Source organism: Saccharomycodes ludwigii, chromosome I (assembly GCF_020623625.1).
Source record: "Saccharomycodes ludwigii strain NBRC 1722 chromosome I, whole genome shotgun sequence".
Lineage (NCBI taxonomy): Eukaryota > Fungi > Ascomycota > Saccharomycetes > Saccharomycodales > Saccharomycodaceae > Saccharomycodes > Saccharomycodes ludwigii.
The window spans coordinates 2,440,414-2,460,215 of NC_060200.1; the positions used below are offsets into that span (position 1 = coordinate 2,440,414).

The 19,802-nt window shown below is 31.1% G+C and overlaps 7 protein-coding genes and 1 non-coding gene across 8 annotated transcripts; 1 reads left to right on the top strand and 7 right to left on the bottom strand.

The window, feature by feature from the left end:
- Positions 1-69: 69 nt before the first annotated feature.
- On the bottom strand, positions 70-1,851 carry VPS45 (Vps45p; the record flags this gene model as incomplete). The annotated part of the gene is made up of 1 exon (XM_046080022.1): positions 70-1,851. The coding sequence occupies one exon, from the start codon at positions 1,849-1,851 to the stop codon at positions 70-72; it is 1,782 nt and encodes a 593-aa protein (XP_045937347.1).
- A 1,466-nt stretch (positions 1,852-3,317) lies between these two features.
- Positions 3,318-3,776, top strand: MF(ALPHA)1 (Mf(Alpha)1p; the record flags this gene model as incomplete). Its single annotated transcript, XM_046080023.1, has 1 exon — positions 3,318-3,776. One exon carries the CDS (start codon positions 3,318-3,320, stop codon positions 3,774-3,776), a length of 459 nt encoding a protein of 152 aa, XP_045937348.1.
- Positions 3,777-4,138: 362 nt separating this feature from the next.
- Positions 4,139-5,269, bottom strand: UIP4 (Uip4p; the record flags this gene model as incomplete). The annotated part of the gene is made up of 1 exon (XM_046080024.1): positions 4,139-5,269. One exon carries the CDS (start codon positions 5,267-5,269, stop codon positions 4,139-4,141), a length of 1,131 nt encoding a protein of 376 aa, XP_045937349.1.
- Positions 5,270-5,989: 720 nt separating this feature from the next.
- MRN1 (Mrn1p) lies at positions 5,990-8,992 on the bottom strand (the record flags this gene model as incomplete). Its single annotated transcript, XM_046080025.1, has 1 exon — positions 5,990-8,992. The coding sequence occupies one exon, from the start codon at positions 8,990-8,992 to the stop codon at positions 5,990-5,992; it is 3,003 nt and encodes a 1,000-aa protein (XP_045937350.1).
- A 508-nt stretch (positions 8,993-9,500) lies between these two features.
- SCDLUD_001060 lies at positions 9,501-9,611 on the bottom strand. Its single transcript has 2 exons — positions 9,572-9,611; positions 9,501-9,537 (listed from the first exon to the last, which is right to left on the bottom strand). It is a non-coding gene; the product is annotated as a tRNA-Tyr (tRNA).
- A 4,227-nt stretch (positions 9,612-13,838) lies between these two features.
- On the bottom strand, positions 13,839-14,684 carry SCDLUD_001061 (uncharacterized protein; the record flags this gene model as incomplete). Its single annotated transcript, XM_046081495.1, has 1 exon — positions 13,839-14,684. The coding sequence occupies one exon, from the start codon at positions 14,682-14,684 to the stop codon at positions 13,839-13,841; it is 846 nt and encodes a 281-aa protein (XP_045937351.1).
- Positions 14,685-16,278: 1,594 nt separating this feature from the next.
- COA2 (Coa2p) lies at positions 16,279-16,461 on the bottom strand (the record flags this gene model as incomplete). The annotated part of the gene is made up of 1 exon (XM_046077016.1): positions 16,279-16,461. The coding sequence occupies one exon, from the start codon at positions 16,459-16,461 to the stop codon at positions 16,279-16,281; it is 183 nt and encodes a 60-aa protein (XP_045937352.1).
- Positions 16,462-17,092: 631 nt separating this feature from the next.
- Positions 17,093-19,726, bottom strand: SCY1 (Scy1p; the record flags this gene model as incomplete). The annotated part of the gene is made up of 1 exon (XM_046080046.1): positions 17,093-19,726. The coding sequence occupies one exon, from the start codon at positions 19,724-19,726 to the stop codon at positions 17,093-17,095; it is 2,634 nt and encodes an 877-aa protein (XP_045937353.1).
- Between the last annotated feature and the right edge of the window lie 76 nt (positions 19,727-19,802).

The window sequence follows — 19,802 nt, forward strand, 5'->3', positions numbered from 1 at the left end:
ACAGTATATAAAGAGTAAATGATAAAACAAACGAGCTAATTAAAAATTCTCTCCCTCCATTCTTCCATCTTATAACAAATCAGTTAGCTGAGTGCTAGGGTTATTGGGACTTAACATGTGTTTACACTCCTTTATAAAGCTTTTCGTATTATGTATTATCGTACCGCCCAAAATGACCCTCATATTTGCATTTTTTGCACTATTGTTAAATTCATGAATAATTCTAGCTTCTTCCAAAGTAACACCCCCAACTATAAAGATAACGATATCTTGAGGCAAAATATTAGTGGAAGAACTGCTGGGATTTCCCCCTACTTTTGAAAATTTAGAGGGATCTAATGGTTTGTTTTGAGAAAGTTCTACTAAAATATTTAATAGTTCTGGATCGTGTTGCATGTAAACATTATCTGCCTGTTTTGTATGTAATGTATGGTTGAACTTTTTAGCCAAACCAGAAAGTAAATCATCATTTTTATTAGACTCGCCACCAAGGGTGCCGCCGCTGTTATTTTTTTTAAAGTATTTAATAAATCTGTATATGAAATTTATATCATCTGGAGGCAATATACCACTCAATGAATTGGTAACATCTTGTATCTTATCTTCAAATCTTAAACAATAAATCAGCGCCAATTTTAATTTATAAAAATTGGCAATCTGCGGGTCTTTAAACAAGCCTAAAATTGTTTGGTAATCTTCATTTTCATCAGAATGAACAGAAACATTTTGTTCTAGTTCACTGATTGACCATATTTGGTTTTTTTTTAATTGGGTATCCAATTCTCCTACAATAGTCATATGCTTTGCCACATTGGATGATAGTTTTTTAAATTCAGGGAATTTAGCTATAAACTCCTTGATATCGTTGATCGTTTGTATGTTTTTGTTGCTTTTCGTTTTTTCCTTATAATCTGTTAAATAGTTCTTAACTTTATCACCCAAATCCCCAAAATTCAGATACATACTTTCTTTGAAAAATAAATCTTGTTTACTACTCAAAACAACTTTGCTCAGCTCTTTATCGCTTAAGTCGGCCACTTTATCAGCTAAATTAACAACATTTCTTCTGATCCCAATATATTCATGAATCATGGATTGATAAGTCCAAGGTTGTAATAACGGAGTTAATGGATCAATAGATCTGTCCAATATTAATAAAATAGGGGCAGAATCCTGAGTTGGGAAATCAAACAATTTCTTATCATACTTATTAATCTCCGAACTGACGTTTTGGGCCAATTTTAATATTCTGTTGTTGTTGCTAGTATTTTGATAATATACAATTGGTTTGATCTTCAATGATAACAGCAAAGATATGAGACTATTTGTGACGTCTTGCAAAATATTGAAATTCCAAACATTATTTTCGGTAAACATCTTTTCACTTGAAATATCCAAAGAAAACAAGTCTGCATTTACAATCAAATAATCTTGAAAAAGTTCTTGAACAAGAGTGACAACTTCTAAATCATCACTAGATGCTAATCTTTCCAATTGTTGTTTGCTAACAGTGTTGTTGAAAAAAAGTTGATATTCCCCATATTTTGGATTATGTAGTTCTTCACATAAATAATCTACAGTTCCTTCTGTTGGTTTAACGTAGCATAAACATCTCAATTGTCTCATAAAATCTCTGTTCGTTTGATTTTCCAACTTATCCACTAGATATATTTGATTTTCTAACAAAGTTGATTGTGTAGTACACATCGATATAGTTTCCACTGTGTCTTCATCAAGTAACAAAACTTTTATATGAGGTTGATTGTTACTTATAGCGTGATCCGATATTTTCTTTGAGTCGGTATTTACAATTTTATTGACGTAATAATCTGCAACTTGAAATAAATCCATCTCGCGAAATATTTATCCTTTTGTTCTCTTAGGATAGGTGTAATGTATTTGGGAACAGAACAAATGGTTTGTGTGTTATAGTAACAATAGCGATAAATACTGACTGTCTAGATAATCTGTTGATGTCCAAGAAGATGCGAGTTAGACACACAACATTATTTTCTTGGGTTTCCTTAATTGTAAAACAAACAGACAAACAATTAAAAAAAAAAAAAAAAAAAAAAAAATATTGATAAGTATAGCCGGGTAATTATCTAGGCAAAAAAGACGAAGAAAAAGTTATTCATGGAGAATAATGCTGTAAATTAACAACAAGCCTAGCAATCTAAAGGAGTTTCCTATTTAATACATACAAAGCTATTATCAATTATATATGATGTTTTCTTCCATATTCTTGGCTTAAGTTACGTGCTTTAAAGATATGCTTATAATCAAGTTGGGTTTATTATTATGTTTTGTTTTGTTTACTACTTATTACAAAATATAATATATTATCTTTGTTACTGCAAAGACATTTTTCAATTCGAAAAACAAACATATTTGCTTTGAATTTTTTTTTTTAAAAAAAAAAAACCACAATTCTAGTTAGTATTAGAAGATCATCATACAAGATTATCATTAACTAGTATTTTTGTTCCCTTCACTTTAAATAATCTGAAACAATTTTTGATATTGTTACTGATTAAAGGATAACAGTGTAAAAAATATCATGTATTATTTCGCTGACATTTCAGAAGTTTCCCGATGGGGACACCAATGCCAGAGTAAACAAAACAAAAGAAAAAAAAAAAAAAAAAAAGTTTTTAATGTCTTTATGAACTTTTCCTGAGAAATAAAGCATCAATTCTCAGTTAACTATCCAAAAGGTCATTGTATAAATATATATTACTATAGAACAAATTACAAGTGTATATTAAGTTTATTAAATAAGATTTTATTAACATTTGTCACAAGCAATTGAATCAAATAAAAATTCTGAAACAGAATCCATTTATTTACTAGAAAACATACTTATAAATAAGATATAATAAACCACAAAATAAAACTAGCTTACCTCAAACGAATCCGATTGAATTTAAAACAGAATTTTTAAATAGAAACTTAGCTTTTTTCTTTCTATTACTACGTTTAGTATTAGATAAATAGTTATAAATATCATGATAGATATAAAAAACGAGTTGGTTAGCACCTGGAAATAGAGCTGAATATGAAAAAAAAAAAGGTATATAAGAGACATAAATTTAATTTAAACTTGATATATTCATATCTATTTTTTATTTATTATTATTATTATTTTTTTTTTTTTTTTTGATTACTTATGGAAATAATAATAATATATATATATATACCATTCATACAGGAAAAAGTTCAACCTAAGTACAAAAACCGAAAGATAGGAAAAGAAAATAAACAAAAAAAAAAATCAAAAGGAAACCCAAGATAATTATCACTACTAAAAATATAAAATGAGATTCTGTACCTTTTTATCTGCTACCTTATACGCTGTTTCATCCATTGCTTTTGCCGCTCCAATCAATGAAACTGGTACCAAAGATACAGATCTGATGATCCCACAAGAAGCTGTCCTGGGTATTTTGGATTTATCCGAGGATAAAGATATTGGATTGGTTCCAATTTCCAATGGTACTTTTAGCGGTATCTTATTTGTGAACACTACTATTGCTGAAATTGCTAGTAAAGAAACCAGTTCTGTAACTAGAAAAAGAAGTGCTATAGCCGATGCTTGGCAATGGTTAACTTTCCAATGGGGAGAACCAATGTACAAGAAGAGAGATGCTGAAGCTGAAGCTTGGCAATGGTTAAGTTTCCAGTGGGGGGAGCCAATGTACAAGAAGAGAGAAGCTGAAGCTGAAGCTGATGCTTGGCAATGGTTGACTTTCCAATGGGGGGAACCAATGTATTAATTGAAATGATGTCTATTAATATGATCTTCTACTTAGCTATATTTTTTATTATTATTATTATTATTTCTGCTCAGCTATTGAAAAAAAGGCGTAATTTCAATTTTCAATTTTTAAGTTTTTGTACTTTTCAAAAAAAAAAAAAAAAAAAAAAAAAACAAATTAAAAAAATACCGCCTTTTTAAGATCATCTTCTTCCCTCCCTTTTATAATTATTATTTTAGCTGAGCTTGCCAAAAAAAAAAAAAAAGGAATAAATAATTAAATAAATTAGTATATTTTCAAAAAAATTATTATTTACCTTATATGCTTTTCCCTCCATCTTCTTCTTCTTTCTATTTTTTTTTTAATATTTCTAATTCATCTTAACCAGAGCCAGTGTTTGTATTATTACTTCTAGAGGAACTAAATAAGCATGCAAACAGTTTTTTAAAAAAAAGAATTAACCTTTCCCAAAAACTGGGAGTTCTTGAGAGATTGGTATCATTATTGTTATTGGTAGTAGTATGACTGTTACTGGTAGTAGTATGACTGTTACTGTTAGCAATACATTCATTATTACTATTACTTGAAATAACATCAGAAATAGTATTCTCACTTTGGTATCTGTTTCTAATACTACCCATTGTAGAAGTCAATGGGGTTGTTTCATTGGGCGAATTAGTTACGCTTTGATCTAAATCATTTGTAGTTGTATTCTGATCTATTAATTTTTTATCTGAGGTAGTGTTATCGTACTTGATGTTATTAGTTGTTGTATCACTTGACAAAGCTTTGAAAGGTGGATCCAAACATTCACTCTTTTGGTTTTCTTTCTGAGCAAGACTATCTTTACTCCCAGTATTTCTGTCGCTTGAACCTGGATACTTGTCTTCAAAATTAAATCTACTGGATTTATTAGTAGTTTTACCATCGTCTTCGCTAACGTCAACATTTTCATTAGATTCGCTACTATTTTTTATATCAAATTTGGGGGTAGAGCATGGTGTTTTACTACATATATCTTCATCGTTACCAACTACATCTTTACCATATTCAGTATCGCTTATATTAAATTTAGGAGTAGAACATGGTGTTTTACTATTTACATTTTCCTCGTTATCAGCTACGTTATGTGTTATACTTTTAGGTGTATTCAAAATATTGTCGCTATCACTGGCACCATGAATATTGATATATAAGACATTGTTTGTATTGCCATGTTCATCGTTTTCACATGGAAAATTATCATCGGTAAACCATTCACCAGTGTCCTCGTTGATAAATTTAAAATTGATTTTAAGCTTTGATGATGTTTTATGGGGTTCAGTAACATTAACATTAGAAGAACTTAACGTTTTGATATTTTTTAGTACATATTCCCATTGATTGTACTTAACATTATGAGTCATTTTCTTAATTACCCAGTTATTAAAACTTCCTGCAATACAAATGGTACCTGTTAAAGCATGTTTACAGACTATAGTGTAGGTGTCATTAGTTGCGATATTATTCATCTTTATGTATATATTTGAAATTTGGTGGTAGTATTGGTGTTAGTTGGATACGAACACTGTTATATCTACCTTATTTTATTTTTGCTCAGAAATAAAAAAGAAAAAAAAAAAAGAAAATAGGAATTGAAATGCAAGTTACAAAGTTGTTGTGAAATTCAGATAAGTGGAACAAAGAAAACAACATATATTAAAAAAAGCTAAATGGAAATAAAAGTTGTTATCAATATCGCTTGTTTATTTTTAAGGGGGGCAAGTTTAATGTGTGGGTGTTTTCATTTTCAAAGCGGGGGGATACGGGGCCGGGTAAACGAGAAGGGCGGCAAATATTATTGTCCTTTTTTTTTAAGAAAAAGTCACATGATGCCAAGATAGATCAAATAAAACCCTGCAAAATAAGACCGAAGATTTCTCTCATTTTTTTTAAAAAAAACTACGATTTTTAAAACTGGTATTAAATTTATGCTCCGCTTTCTTAATGCACGGATGCATCTTGTCACCAAGGGGAAAAAAATAAAATAAAATCGACATTAATACTGCTTTAACTACTAATACAAATCTTAATTCTTTTTCTTTCTTTAAAAATTAAATTAAAAACATCAAACTAACTATCGATAAAAAAATATCATACATATATATATATGTATATATAAATACAAACAAAAAACCTTAAAAAAAAAAAAAAAAAAAAAACAATAAACACCACCATTTGCTCCTCTCCCTTCATACATTTTGGCGAGGCATATTTCCACAACGATCTTTTCCAAAATTAATTTTTAAACTTTTAAAATGTGAATTGTCCTTGATTTTATCAATCGCTAAAATAGCGTTATTAATGTCAGTAAAATTAATAAAACAACAATTTTTCTCAACCAAAAAATTAATCTGCTCTACGCTCCCATATTGGCTGAAAAATTTTCTTAAATTAGCTTCAGAAAAAAAGGGCTCACCATTATAAACATCTGAATCAAAAGTTATATTGCCCAAATATATGTTTCTTGACGCTCCCTGTCCAACAGCTAACGCCAAAGCGTTACTTAATGGTCCAGAATGTTTGCCCCAACCAACTTTGCACTTTCTTGAGTGAATAGTTAACCCATGCAATTGGCTCAGTGCATAAAATTGAGCTGCAGCTGTTGGGTCAATAAAAGTTACAAAGGAAACATGTCTGTCTTCTAACAGTTTAATTTTTTGTAGCATACCACCCCGCACAACGTTACAAATTTCGTCAATACGGACATCTTTGGGTAGATTACCTAGGTATATAGTTCTATTGCCTAGATTATTAGCTCCTCCCGCAGTTGTAGCAATTGCAGCGGCAGCAGCTGATTGTTGGGCTAATGTGTTGGAAATAAACTGTGGGTTACTTTTACTAATTAAATGCTCCATACCATGTGGGATCCCCAAAAACATCGCTGCGTTATGTTGCTGTGTTTTAGTAATAAAGGAGCATCTATCTTTACCATAAGCAACTTTTTTATTACTATAATACGTGTTTGTAAAGGGTAAAGTAGTGACAACTTTAATCGCAGAAAAAATAGAGGTGAAATGAACAAAAGCAATGCCCTTTTCTGCTACAATCTTAATATTTTCAATAGTACCGTAGTGTTTTAGATCATGCCTTAATTTTTCCTCAGTGATAGCAAGCTCTTCCTTTCCTTTTCCCTTTAAACTATTAGTTTCTTCTCCGTCTTCATTTTCCATGTCTTTATGTATAGGTGCCCGTTCTTCTTCACCATTGGTCTTATCATTATTGGCATTTGTTTCCCCCTCACCAATAATACCTCTGGACTTGTTATCAGTATTTAAATTACCAATGTACACATTTCTTGTAGCTCCTTCATTATTAACGCTTGCTGCTACAATAGAGTCTAACGGGGTAGCTTTACCCCAACCAACCTTAATATTATTCCCACCAATGTTTAATTTTTTTAAGATTGCATCCGAATGAAATAGCAAGGCAGAATTTTCGTCTGTGAAAGATATAAATGCACATGACTTTTCTGGTAAGATCTTAACATCTTCTATAACACCGCTACGTACATGATCTAGTAGCTGCGAATAAGTTAAATCTAATGGTGTGTTACCTAAATAAACGGTTCTACTAATTGGTTCAATAAGATCGTTCATTGACGAAGATGTAGGTGGAATTGGTTCTTGTGGCTGCTGTAGTAATAATTGTTGTAATTGTTGCTGATGTGGCAACATTTGGTATGATTGAGAAGAAGAGAATGTATCCTTTTGTTGTTGTTGTTGTTGCTGTTGCTGTTGCAACATTTGTTGCATCTGTAAAAATTGTTGGGGGTTTTGCGATTGTTGTTGTGATGGATTATGCAAGTGGCGTTGTACTATTATTTGATTTTGGGATATGACTTGTGGCAAGAAATCAGAAGTGGGTGTTATAGAAGGGCTACTTGAAAATGCTTGTGTTAAATGCTGGTTGTAAACTTTTTTTTTTGGTGCAACCTGTAACTCTATTTGTTGTTGCGCAAGGAGTTGTTTTGGTAAAAAAAAGGAAGCAGAAGTGTAATTAGGATCGAGATTGGAATTGGAATTGGAGTTGGAGTTTAAATTGGAAGTAGAATTAAAATTAGAATTAGAATTAGAATTAGAATTAGAATTAAAATTAGAATTAGAATTAGAATTAAAATTAGAATTAAAATCAGAATTGAAGTTTGAGTAAGCGTTAGAATTAGAATTAGGAACAGGACTAGCATTAAACATTTTCTTAGCAGTAGCAAATGCAGGAGAAGGATCTAAATTAACACTTGCAACAGGCTCCGAAGCATCATCAGGATTGGAAGAACTTGTAGTTAAGGGAAAATTATATGGATAGTTTGTTGCGTTATAAACACAATCTAAATTACCTTCTGGTCCAGGACCATATATTTCATTTGTAATTTTTTTATTATTTATATCTACAGTGTTATTAGGAATATCATTAGAAGCTATGGTATTGACATTATAATCCCGGTGCCCATTACCATCATCGTCAATGGTATTACTAATTGTACTAGAATTACCTTCACCTGGATAATAGTAACAGTGCTGATTGTTATCAACGTATTTATTTTTACCATTATATGTGGCAATTGAAGTATCAACACCAACATTATTGTCAAAATATTTTTCCTTTATGTTCAACCCATTATAATAATGGTCTTTGTTCTCATTTGTATTGTTGTCAATAGCAAGTATATTTTCAGCGGAATAGCCATATCCAGTATTAGAACTCGAAGATATAGAGGAGAATGAATTTTCATGTTTTAAAGCAGGAAAATCTTGAACATGAGAAAGCGTACCACTGCTACTACGGTTATTGTTGTTATTAATGATATTTCCTGGTGACAACGGAAAACTAGTGTTATTATTATTATTATTATTATTATTATCCCATAATCGTTGTAACGGCGTTTTCTTACCTTGTATATTGTTACTACTATTTCTTCTTAAAGTGTTGTTATTCATTGTATTTTGTATAATCGTAGTATTACCACTATTATTATTGTTATTATTGGTACTACTACTATTACTGCCGCTAGTATTGGTATTAATTTGATACTCTGTATAACTATCAAAACTATGCACACTACTCGATCTCCTTACATTGTATGAATCTAAATATCTTCCAATTGGCGAAGGAGACGGTGAAAACATAGTTTTACTTGTGTTCGTAGCAGCAGAGGTGAAAGCGCTGTTATTGTTGTCTATATGATTAACTGTCATTTGGTACATGTGTGATATACATCTGCATACATATATGCATATAGATATGTGGTTTATTTTATATGGGAAGGTGTGTAAATAGTGTATTGTTATATTTTGAACAGTCGTAGTTTATAAATGGAGAAGAAAGAAAAAAAAGGAACGAAAAAAAAGGAACGAAAAAAAAAAAGAAAAAGAAAAAGAAAAAGAAAAAGAAAAGAAAAAAAAAAAAAGAGAAAAAGAAAAAGAAAAAGAAAAAAAAAAAACAACAGATGCAAAATGAGAAAAGTGTGAGGAATCCTTAAATAATACCACCAACTGCAATGATAACGCAGGGAAAGAATACGAGCGGAAGCTTAATAACGAGTTAAATTAAAAAAAAGAAAAGAAAAGAAAAGGAAAATCAAAGCTATGGTAATTTTATACAGTGTACTCAACTGTTTTGTACCTTATTAACAATTATAATTCAAGATATTTTAAATGCAATCTTATAGAATAAAAAAATAATTGCTCGAATATACAAAAAATATCTCCCGGGGGTGAGTCGAACACCCGATCTCAAGATTACTCAGAGAACGGTTATGAAAACCAATTCACAATATTACAGTCTTGCGCCTTAAACCAACTTGGCTACCGAGAGCTAGAACACACAATATATCGTAAGCGTAACTCAGGATTAGTCGTAATAATTACGGGTTCGGATTATGGTAATTAATTCCTTGTTCTATTTAGGTCTTTACATATTATAATAATAATATATAATAAAGATTATTTAAAACTATAACTTAAATACTTTTGATGAATAACTTGATAATAAATCATCTCTTTATATATGATTTATTTTCACATTTATATTTGACGTTCATATTAATCTTTTCCAACATTTCGTTGTTGTGTTATCTTAGTAGTGATTTCATGATCTGCTTTGAATGAGCGTAGCACTTTTGAGGTTGACTTATTTATTACTTTACTTCTTGCGGTGGACATTCTTTATTACTTTACTTCTTGAGGTTGACATTCTTTATTACTTTATATGTTGGTTGTAATATGCGTTTACTTGATTTCATATTACGACATCCTCCTCCTCCGAAACTGAGTGTCTCCAGAGTTGTTTAAAGTTTGACAATAAGGCTGTCTTCCTATAGTCAGGTAATTTGTTAAAAATCCTAAGTGGTATTTCTACAGATAGAGTTGGATCAACATCGCTGAACTTTGCATACAGCTTAGTCTTATCCTCTGTGATTCCAATTACACTAACTATTTCGGTTAATCTAAATTCCATTTCTTTTTCAGTTCTTGGCGGATGTTTTGGGTACCTGTCTGGGTCATGTTTGAATTCTTTCAACCATTCAATGTTAATTACTCTATGTGTCTTTTTAGTACTTGGTAAATCTATTTCATAGGCGTTATCATTAATTTTCTTTACTACCTTGAAAGGTCCTAAATATATCGGTTGTATCTTCCAGTATTTGCCTTTGACGAAGTATGCGTCTCTGTGTACTAATACATGTTGTCCTGGTTCTAATATAATTTGTATTCTCTTATTGTTCTTGGCTGCTTCATTGTTTTCAGCGTTTGCAGCTAAAAAATCTTTTGTTCGCAATTCTATTGCTTTCAATTTCTTGGCTAATTCGACTGCGGAGTCATTTTGTGCTGAACTCTCCCCCTCCGTAAATATTTGTGGTTTATTAGGAATATAACCCAAATCAACTTCAAACGGAGCAGCTCGAATACTAGATAAATAAGTCGAATTGTAACAAAATTCTAAAATGGGCAAAAAATTATCCCATTGTTGGTGATGTACGGAGCAATAGCTTTTTAACATACGACCTAAGACTTGAATAACTCTTTCAGTTTGTCCATCTGTTTGAGGATGGTTACTACTTGACATTTTTAATTGAATTCCTAATCGTTTTACTAATTCTTTGTATGCAGTGCTCATCATTCTAATATCCTTGTCTGAGGTAATAAATCGGGGAAATCCGTGGTAAGCAAAAACGTGTTTAAATAGTAAATTAATAAGTTCAATGGAACCTGTAGTGGACTTGCATGGTATAAAGTGGCATCGTTTCGAGAATCTGTCTACGACAATTAAAATAAAGTCATTCTGACGAAATGTAAGTGGTAGTCCTGAAGCAAAGTCGATAGTAATATGTGACCATCGTCCTTTTGGAACATCTAAAGATTGTAGTAAACCTTGTGAGGCTCGTCGGTGTTGCTTCATAACTTGACAGTTGTAACAATGTGCTACGTAATCTTGTATATTCGAATATAAACTAGGCCAATAATAGTCTTTTGCAATTTTATGAAAAGTGATATCGGCACCAAAGTGTCCTCCTAATATAGCATTGTCATGATAGTACTCTAACACTGAATTTCTTGCTTTTTGTGGTACACATAGTCTGTCTTTGTAATATAAGAAATTGTCTTTGTCTATTGTATATGCTTCTTGAAATTGTCTTGATGAAGTCCATTTTTTCTGATATTTCTTGAATAAATGTAAATCCATTCCTTCTGTGTTCACATTATCTATATGTTTCATTCCGTGCAGAACTGCAGCACACCAGGGGTCATTCTCATAAAGTTCAAGCCATGATTTTGCATCAATGGTATCTACTTCTAAGCTTTTACTGTCTCGTGATAGTGTGTCAGCAATATGGTTCATTGTACCTTTTAAGTATGTCAAAGTGAAGTCGTATTCACTTAGCATGTCTAACCAGCGGGAAATTCTTCTTGACGGTTCTTTCTTATTTTGTAATGATAAAAGTGAAATATGGTCTGTTCTTAATTCAAAATGGTTTCCATGTAGTAAATATCGGAAATGATTTAGTGCTTCAATTATTGCTAATAATTCTAATTCTCCAGGTGGGTAATTCTTTTGTGCACCTTGTAAGCTTTTACTGAAGTATCCAATAACTCCAATTAGCTTGTTGTTTTCTAATTTTTCTAATACGGCTCCAAGTCCATCATACGAGGCATCGGTAGTTAGTCTCATGTAACATTTGGGTGTATACGGGACTAATATTGGTGGTGAGCCTAGTGCTTTCTTTAAAGTTTCAACGCTTTGTGTTTGTTCGTCTGACCATTCAGTCTTCTTTGCTGTAAATTCAACTAGTGGCTTAGCTATATGACTACATCGTGGCATAAACCTTCTGTAAAAATTAATCATTCCTAAGAATCTCTGAACACTCTTAATATCTTGGGTAACTATTAAGTTCTTAATAGCATCGGTTTTTCCTTGTAATGGTCTGATACCATCACTACTAATTTCGTGTCCTAAAAATACTACTTTTCTTTGTGCAAAATAACATTTTGATCTTTTTGCAACTAAACCATGATCTTTTAGTCTTTGTAATACTGTTTCTAAGTGTTTCCAATGTTCTTCTGTATTATCACTGTGTATTAGAATATCATCTAAATAAATACAAACAAATTTTAAATCTCTGAATATGTCACTCATTAGTCTTGCAAATGTTGAAGGTGCATTTCGTAAACCAAAAGGCATAACAGTAAATTGATACTTTCCAAATGGGGTGACAAAACTAGTCAAGGGTTTGTGTTCCTTTTTCATTGGAATTTGGTAATATCCATTTAATAGATCTAAGGTTGTGAATATTTTTGAAGATCCTAGTTTGGCAAATATAGTGTCTAATAATGGTAGGGGAAACAAGTCTGGTTCTGTATTTTTATTCAACATTCTGTAGTCAACACATAATCTGTAATCTCCAGATTTCTTCTTTACCATGATTATGGGTGAAGCTATTGGGGCTTTGGATTCTTCTATGTATCCATCTGACAATAAGCTATCAACCATTTTCCTTGCTTCTTCTTCAAGCTTGGGTGTACTTCTGTAAGGTTGCATTTTTGGAAGTCTCTCGGGATCCTTTAGTATTATTTCATGGTGTACATTTACCAATTTATGTGTTTCAGGTAATAATTTAGTACCTACAATATCTCTAAACTTTTTCCTAAGCCATTCTGGAATAAAGTTCCATGTTTTATTTTCCTTTGTTTCAATCGTCACCTCTAATAACTCGTTCAACTGTTCTTTGTCCTCGGTTTCTATGTTCAACAGTTCAGGGTTTGTTTCAAGTATGGGGTTCCCGACAATAACCTTGTTGTTAATTGTGTCTAAAATATACGCATCTATTTTATATTCTTTGTCGTTAATTGTAAAACGTACTGTTGTAGCTTTGTTCGTACCTTCTTTGGTTCCTTTAATCGCTCCACTTATACTCTGAAAGGGCGCTTTGGAAACTTCTAATCCAATTATCTCTACTAGATTTCGGCTAATTACACTTGTTGGGGCTCCTGTATCCATCAGGACCGTTGCTAGTGTTGCATCGTTCAATAACAATTCTACTTCCCTCCTCCTTCCAATTTTAGGAGTTTTCATAATTAAGGGGTATATACGAGAGTTTTTTCTTTCTTTGAGTCTTTCTCTCATTCTGTCCATAACTTCATCCCTATCGTCTATTTCTACGATTGGATTCGTGTCTTTTTCTATTCCTGCCGTACTGAGTTGTTCATCTGTACCGGTTTCTATTCCTTCAGCTTTTGTGTCGTTTGTAGCTGGTAATTGCGAGTTAGCATCGTAAAACACTTCTTCCTCGTCTTCGTTATAATATTGTTCAAATTTTCCTAATTCTTCAGGATCAGCGTAGGCAAATTCTACGTGACCTTGGTATAGACTTTTTATACTATTTGGTTCTGGTCTTTGCAACGATTGGTTGTAATTATTATTATTATTTTTTTCTTTTTTTGTAGTAATTTTTTATTGTTTTTGTAGTTTTCTTGTTGTTTTTTCTCTTTTTTTGTAAATCTAGCGATGGTTTTTCTATTTTTCTGTGTGTTTAAACAGTTTAGTTCAATATCTCTGAGGCGTGGGAGAACTCGCGTTTCTCTTTTGACTCTTTGGACATTTAGAAGCGTAGTGTCCTGAATCACCACATTCATAACATAATCCTTTATTTCTACATAAGCTTTCGAGGCGATTTTTCCAATAATCGTTATTCGAGTTGGACTTGTTGAAATTATGACGGTTTCTGTTATTGTAATCCCAACGTTCTGAGTTGTTGTAATTACGACGTCCTGAACTACTATTACGGTTCATATATTTGGATTGCATGGCATCGATTTCCATGGCATCCGGATCATTGCTTGTTGATGTTGGTGTATCATACCAATTTACATTATTCGTTTTAGATCCTAAGTTGTCAGCTCTCCAGGCCATCTCTTCGGCTTCTCTCAAGGTTTGCGGGTCACGAATTCTCAATTCTCTACAAATGTCCTTTTTTAACCCAGCGATGAAAGTTACAATTAGGGCTTTTTCTGAGACAAAGTCGATAGGCAATAACAATCTAGTTTTCTCGAACTTGTCAGTGTATTCCATAACACTCTTGGTCTGTCTCATTTTATTTAAATCAAGGTACATTTGGTAAGGGTCAATAGCGACAAAAAAATGTTCTTTCAACTTAGCAACAACAGTTTCGTAGGGTACGTCTGTTAAGTCTGCTCTTCGGTATGCGTTTCTAAACCACGAGGCAGCATCACCATCCAAGTTTTCAGCTAAAAAACAAATTTTCTCCTGATTTGAAGAAATACGCCTAGTTACAAAACGAATTTCAACAGCATCTAAGAATTGGAGTAATGTGTGAACATCACGGCTTCCTGCGAAAGGGTTTAACCTAACACCATCAGTATTGTTACTCATCGTTAATCTTATTTCTTTTGATCGTTTTCTATTTTAGCGGCGCTACCAGATATCGTAAGCGTAACTCAGGATTAGTCGTAATAATTACGGGTTCGGATTATGGTAATTAATTTCTTGTTTTATTTCGGTCTTTACATATAATAATAATATATAATAAAGATTTATTTAAAACTATAACTTAAATACTTTTGATGAATAACTTGATAATAAATCATCTCTTTATATATGATTTATTTTCACATTTATATTTGACGTTCATATTAATCTTTTCCAACATTTCGTTGTTGTTCCTTAGGCGGCATCTTGGTTACGGTGTTTTCCTGTAAAAGTGATTTCCATTACGGAGACTTCCTATTAAGGTAATTTCCATTGCGGAGACTTCCTATTAAGGTAATTTCCATTACGGAGACTTCCTATTAAGGTAATTTCCATTACGGAGATTTCCTGTATGTTGGTTGTAATATATGTTTACTTGGTTTCATATTACGACACAATATCGCAAAATAGAATTGTATTTATAATAATTAACGCAAAATGTAGCAACTTCGGAAAAACCACGGAACGTTTGAAAAGTATGGAGATGACCGTAAGAAGGAGATTCCCTTAACGGACGAGAACGAAATCTTTTGGAAAAAAATAATGCAGTTTACATATAGAAAAAAAGGAAGATGAAAATAACTCATAGATATAAAGAGATGATTATGAATTTAGTTGGAAACATATAAATTATAGTTTTATTAGTTAAAATTACATAGACAAAAAAACAAAAACTATTACATCTCTCTTGATTTAACTACTAAAGTATTAAAATCATTTTACTAATCTTACCTCACTGTATACCCCCTCTGCGACATAACACCATCTCCAAAAGGTGAACCTATATTTCTTATGTAGTTTATACGTAAGATAATGATATCATCAAACTTTGAAACTCACTTTTAACGTGGCAGTGTTCCAATATAAGATACTTCAAATAACCGTTTAATAACTAATTAGTATTGCTAATATTAACCTCAAAATTAAGGTCCAAGTATCAAGAAATAAGTTATATATAAATGTGTTATTTAGGATTCATTTATCAATCTATTCTAAAATATAAATGTTAATTTTTTATATAATTAATATTTAAAGGTATGTAGGAAAAATAGGCAACACAGTTATTTTTTATTAACTTACTAACATGTATCATTCTACGACATAACGTTGGTTTACATTAGATGTGCTTTAATTACCAAATAATGGGTTATAGTATATTGGTGTTACCTTATTAATAAAAAAAAAAAACTCACAACCAAAGAAAGGTATTATACAAAATAAAATAAATAAAATAAATAACATATATATAATATATAAAAAGGATAATGCAATATATATGGGTAAAAATGGTGATTACTATTGTCATTCAACAGTGACAATTGTAATAGTAGGCTATAATTATATGCAGAAAACACTACCACCATTAAAAAAATTAACAAAAGTAAGACTAAACAAACATGGCAATAAATAAAAGGAATAAATATAGGGAATAAATCATATACAATGATAATAAATAAAGTTAAAAATACAAATCAAAAGGAAAAGTATGAGAACTCGGTCAGTTTTTTTTCCTTTGCAATTGATCGTCGTCATTATCTTTTTTTTCTATTATTGGTGTATCTGAATTTAAAGTATGTGCTGGACATGGAAAAGCAGAAGTTAAAGCCACTGATGAGAATGCTACTAGAAATGTGGTCATGAACACTTTATTAGTGATATTGTTTCTTGTGGCTGCTTTCATTGTCTATTTTCTTGGGCTATTGTCACTTTATATGATATTACTATTCTGCGATCCTTTAATTTTTGGCAGTACCTTTTTTTCTTTTCTTTTCTTTTCTTTTCTTTCCAATGGATTGGCTTAGATGTAATTATATATTTATATACGAACTTATATATATTGTTGAAGTAGAATAAGATAGAAAAATATAATTATAAAAAAATAAAATGGAAATATAAATAAAAGTTAGAAATTGATATGCTTTTATTGAGTTTAATATAATTTGACTGGGAACTGAAAAATACAGGAAAGAAAAGAAATAAAAAAAAAAAAAAAAAAAAAAACCAAGATGTATTGAATCTAAAAAATAATGGCATTTTTTCTTTTTTTCTGCTGATTTTTATCGCTTTTTTTTTTTAATGGGATACAAAGGGATGTAATTGTTATTATGATTTATTTCCCTTTGAATAAAGCGTTTTTAAGCGCATGGAAAAAATAAAAATAAAAATAAAAATAAAAAGCAACCAATTAAATTTAAAAGAAATAACTAACCCATTTTTTTTCTTTTATATTTTTCAATTCTATCCTATTAATCTATTTACTTTCCGGGTAATAACTAACTTATCCCTTTATCACGTTTTTCTTTTTCCTTTTTTTATATCAATGACTCGTACTGATTTATTGAGCTATCATTTTTTAAGTTGCTATTCGTATTGGAATTAACATTGTTTAATTTATTATTTGGTTGTAATAAAGTCACAGAAAATCCGGGTGGAAGTGTTTTATTATTTCCAGCACGGCTGTTATTTATTGTATCCGTAGTATTCGACACAATCGATGATGTTGTTGATACACTAGTTTTAGGAGCATTGTAATCAAAATTATAAGAGTTACCAGCACCTTTACTGCTCGTAGTTGAATTAGAGAAAAAGTCTCCAAATTCATCATTATTGGTATTATTGTCAGAAAATTGTATGGCAGTCTTTGAATTATTGCCACCGCTAGCATTGCGTTTATTACTGGTTATAGTCGTACTCTTATTTTTCCATATATTGGAATCGTTTGGATAATTAATACTGTTGGAATTAACGTTATTATTATTGCCATTATTATTAAATAATGCATCTCTACTTAGTACCAAAGGTGATCCCCTAGCAATGCTCTTGTTCTTGTCATTGGTAGCATTAGTAGAATTATTTGAAATAACAGTTGGAACAACCTTTTTTGGTTTAATGGGTGTGATTTTAATGTTAGCTGAATTGATTCTATCAATATCATTTTTTTTGACAACTGGTTTTTCAATAACTTGTCCAAAGAAATTGTTCTCAGTATTAACCGCGTTATTGCCATCTGAGGTATTCCCACCTGGTACATCATATTCCTTCCTTTGCTTCAATGTTTGTAAATGTTTCTTCTGAACTGACATTGATATGCCATTAATTACCATAGTAAACCTTTCGTAATCCTTTAAATTTAAGGTATCAGCCATAGAAAACCTCCAAATTAAGGGCAATATCTTATCCACGATAATAACCTCATCAGATACAAAGGAGGATAGTTTTTCGAAAATGGGTACCATTTCTAATAAAATGCGTCTATCCTTAGATTTCATAACAGTAAATAACGGAAGCATATCATCCAATGCCTGATATTTGTCTATACTTTTGTTTTCAATCATTGTATAAAAGCATTTAGTAACCCCAATTTTGACATTCAGATTTGTGGTTAGAGAAAATAAATTAGACATTAATGGAAAATAAAATTTTTTCACGGAGCTAAAATCAAACGAATCTAACATTAGTTCAACAGCAGATTTCTCCAAAGCCATTTCATGCAATCTGACGTTGGTAACCTGTTTATTAACTGTGAATTCTAGTAGTGGCTTCAAAAAATTTTCCGTAAAATCGGCGGATTTAATTTTACTTTTCAAAATAGTTAAATTTTTATAAAGTATTGGTGCCGAGTCATATTGTAATAAATAATCCATTTTCAAAAATGGCAATATTTTCTCTTGAAATGATAATTGTGATAAATTATTGGCTATGGTTAAAATCAGTTGCAAAAAAATGGGAATTAAAGAGTGGAAATCTGATTTTTCATTATAACTCAAATCTAAATTTTCAGTCAATAACGGCAAAAATTTTCTATGCAACATGGTATTTGGAAATTTGGGCAAAATATCAATAAGCCCCTTGAAGAAAATTTCCTTCTCAGAAACAGTTTTAGTCGGTAAATCATCTAAAAAAATTAGTGTTTTTATTAGTGGGTTTTGAAATATTTTATCATTTAAAAAGTCTGTAATATGGCCATACCTCATATAGATATCTCTATTCATTAATTGAGGCAACACACCGGACCTTATGCTCTCTGGAATTTTCAAAAAAAGCTGATTCCACGACAATTGTGACAATTTCCTTTCAAATTTAGCGTAATCATCTTTATAGGAGCTTATCGAGCCCTCACTTCTGAATAAGGGTTTACCATAATATAAAAAATATACAATGCACCCTATGGAGAAATAGTCGTTTTTAAACGATAAGGTATTTTCAAATATTAACTCTGGAGCCGTATAATCATAATTTAAATGCATGAATTGAGGAGTACGCGGATCATATTGAGGTAAATTATAGTCGGCTGTTGAAGTTCCCTGAGGTAATTTAACTAAATGACCTAAACCGGCAACCTTCCAGTCGCCCTTTTCGTTGATGAAAATAGATTTAGGTTGTAAATCCAAACATACGGAGCTAACTGAATCGTGGATAAATTGTAATGCTTGTCCTGTCTGAAATATTCCACGTTGGAACATTAAATCGTTTGCAGATGCAGTACTATCATTTCTCTGTTGAAAAAAATCATTTTCTTCATTGTTTCCACTGGTAGCGTTGGTTAGTGAATTGTCACCAAAGACGTTGTACAACGATCCACTGACGTATTCTGTGACAAATAAAAAATTCTTGGAATGTTCCTCAATAGGCTCAATAATTGTTAATATATTGGGGTGTTTTAATTTAGAGATGTTTCCGACCTGTGTCTTTAGCAAATCATATGCATCTTTTATAACTTTTTGATCTTTTTTTATCGATGCTATTATGCCAGATTTTAGCAAATAATTTTCAAATTTTTTTTTATCAAATAGAAACACTGAACATTTTTCCAGATGAAAAAATTTTGATGAGCTTTTAGGTTTTGCAGTATAAACAGACCATGGTTCTGCAATAAAGGTGGGTGAAGCTGGTGTATATGAATAATTAGCGTTGATACCGTTTTTACCACTAAAGAAACTCAACATATTCTAAGTTATTTACTTTTTTTTTTTACTTTATCAGTCTATTGCTTTAATTTACTTGTTATTTTTTTTCTTTCCA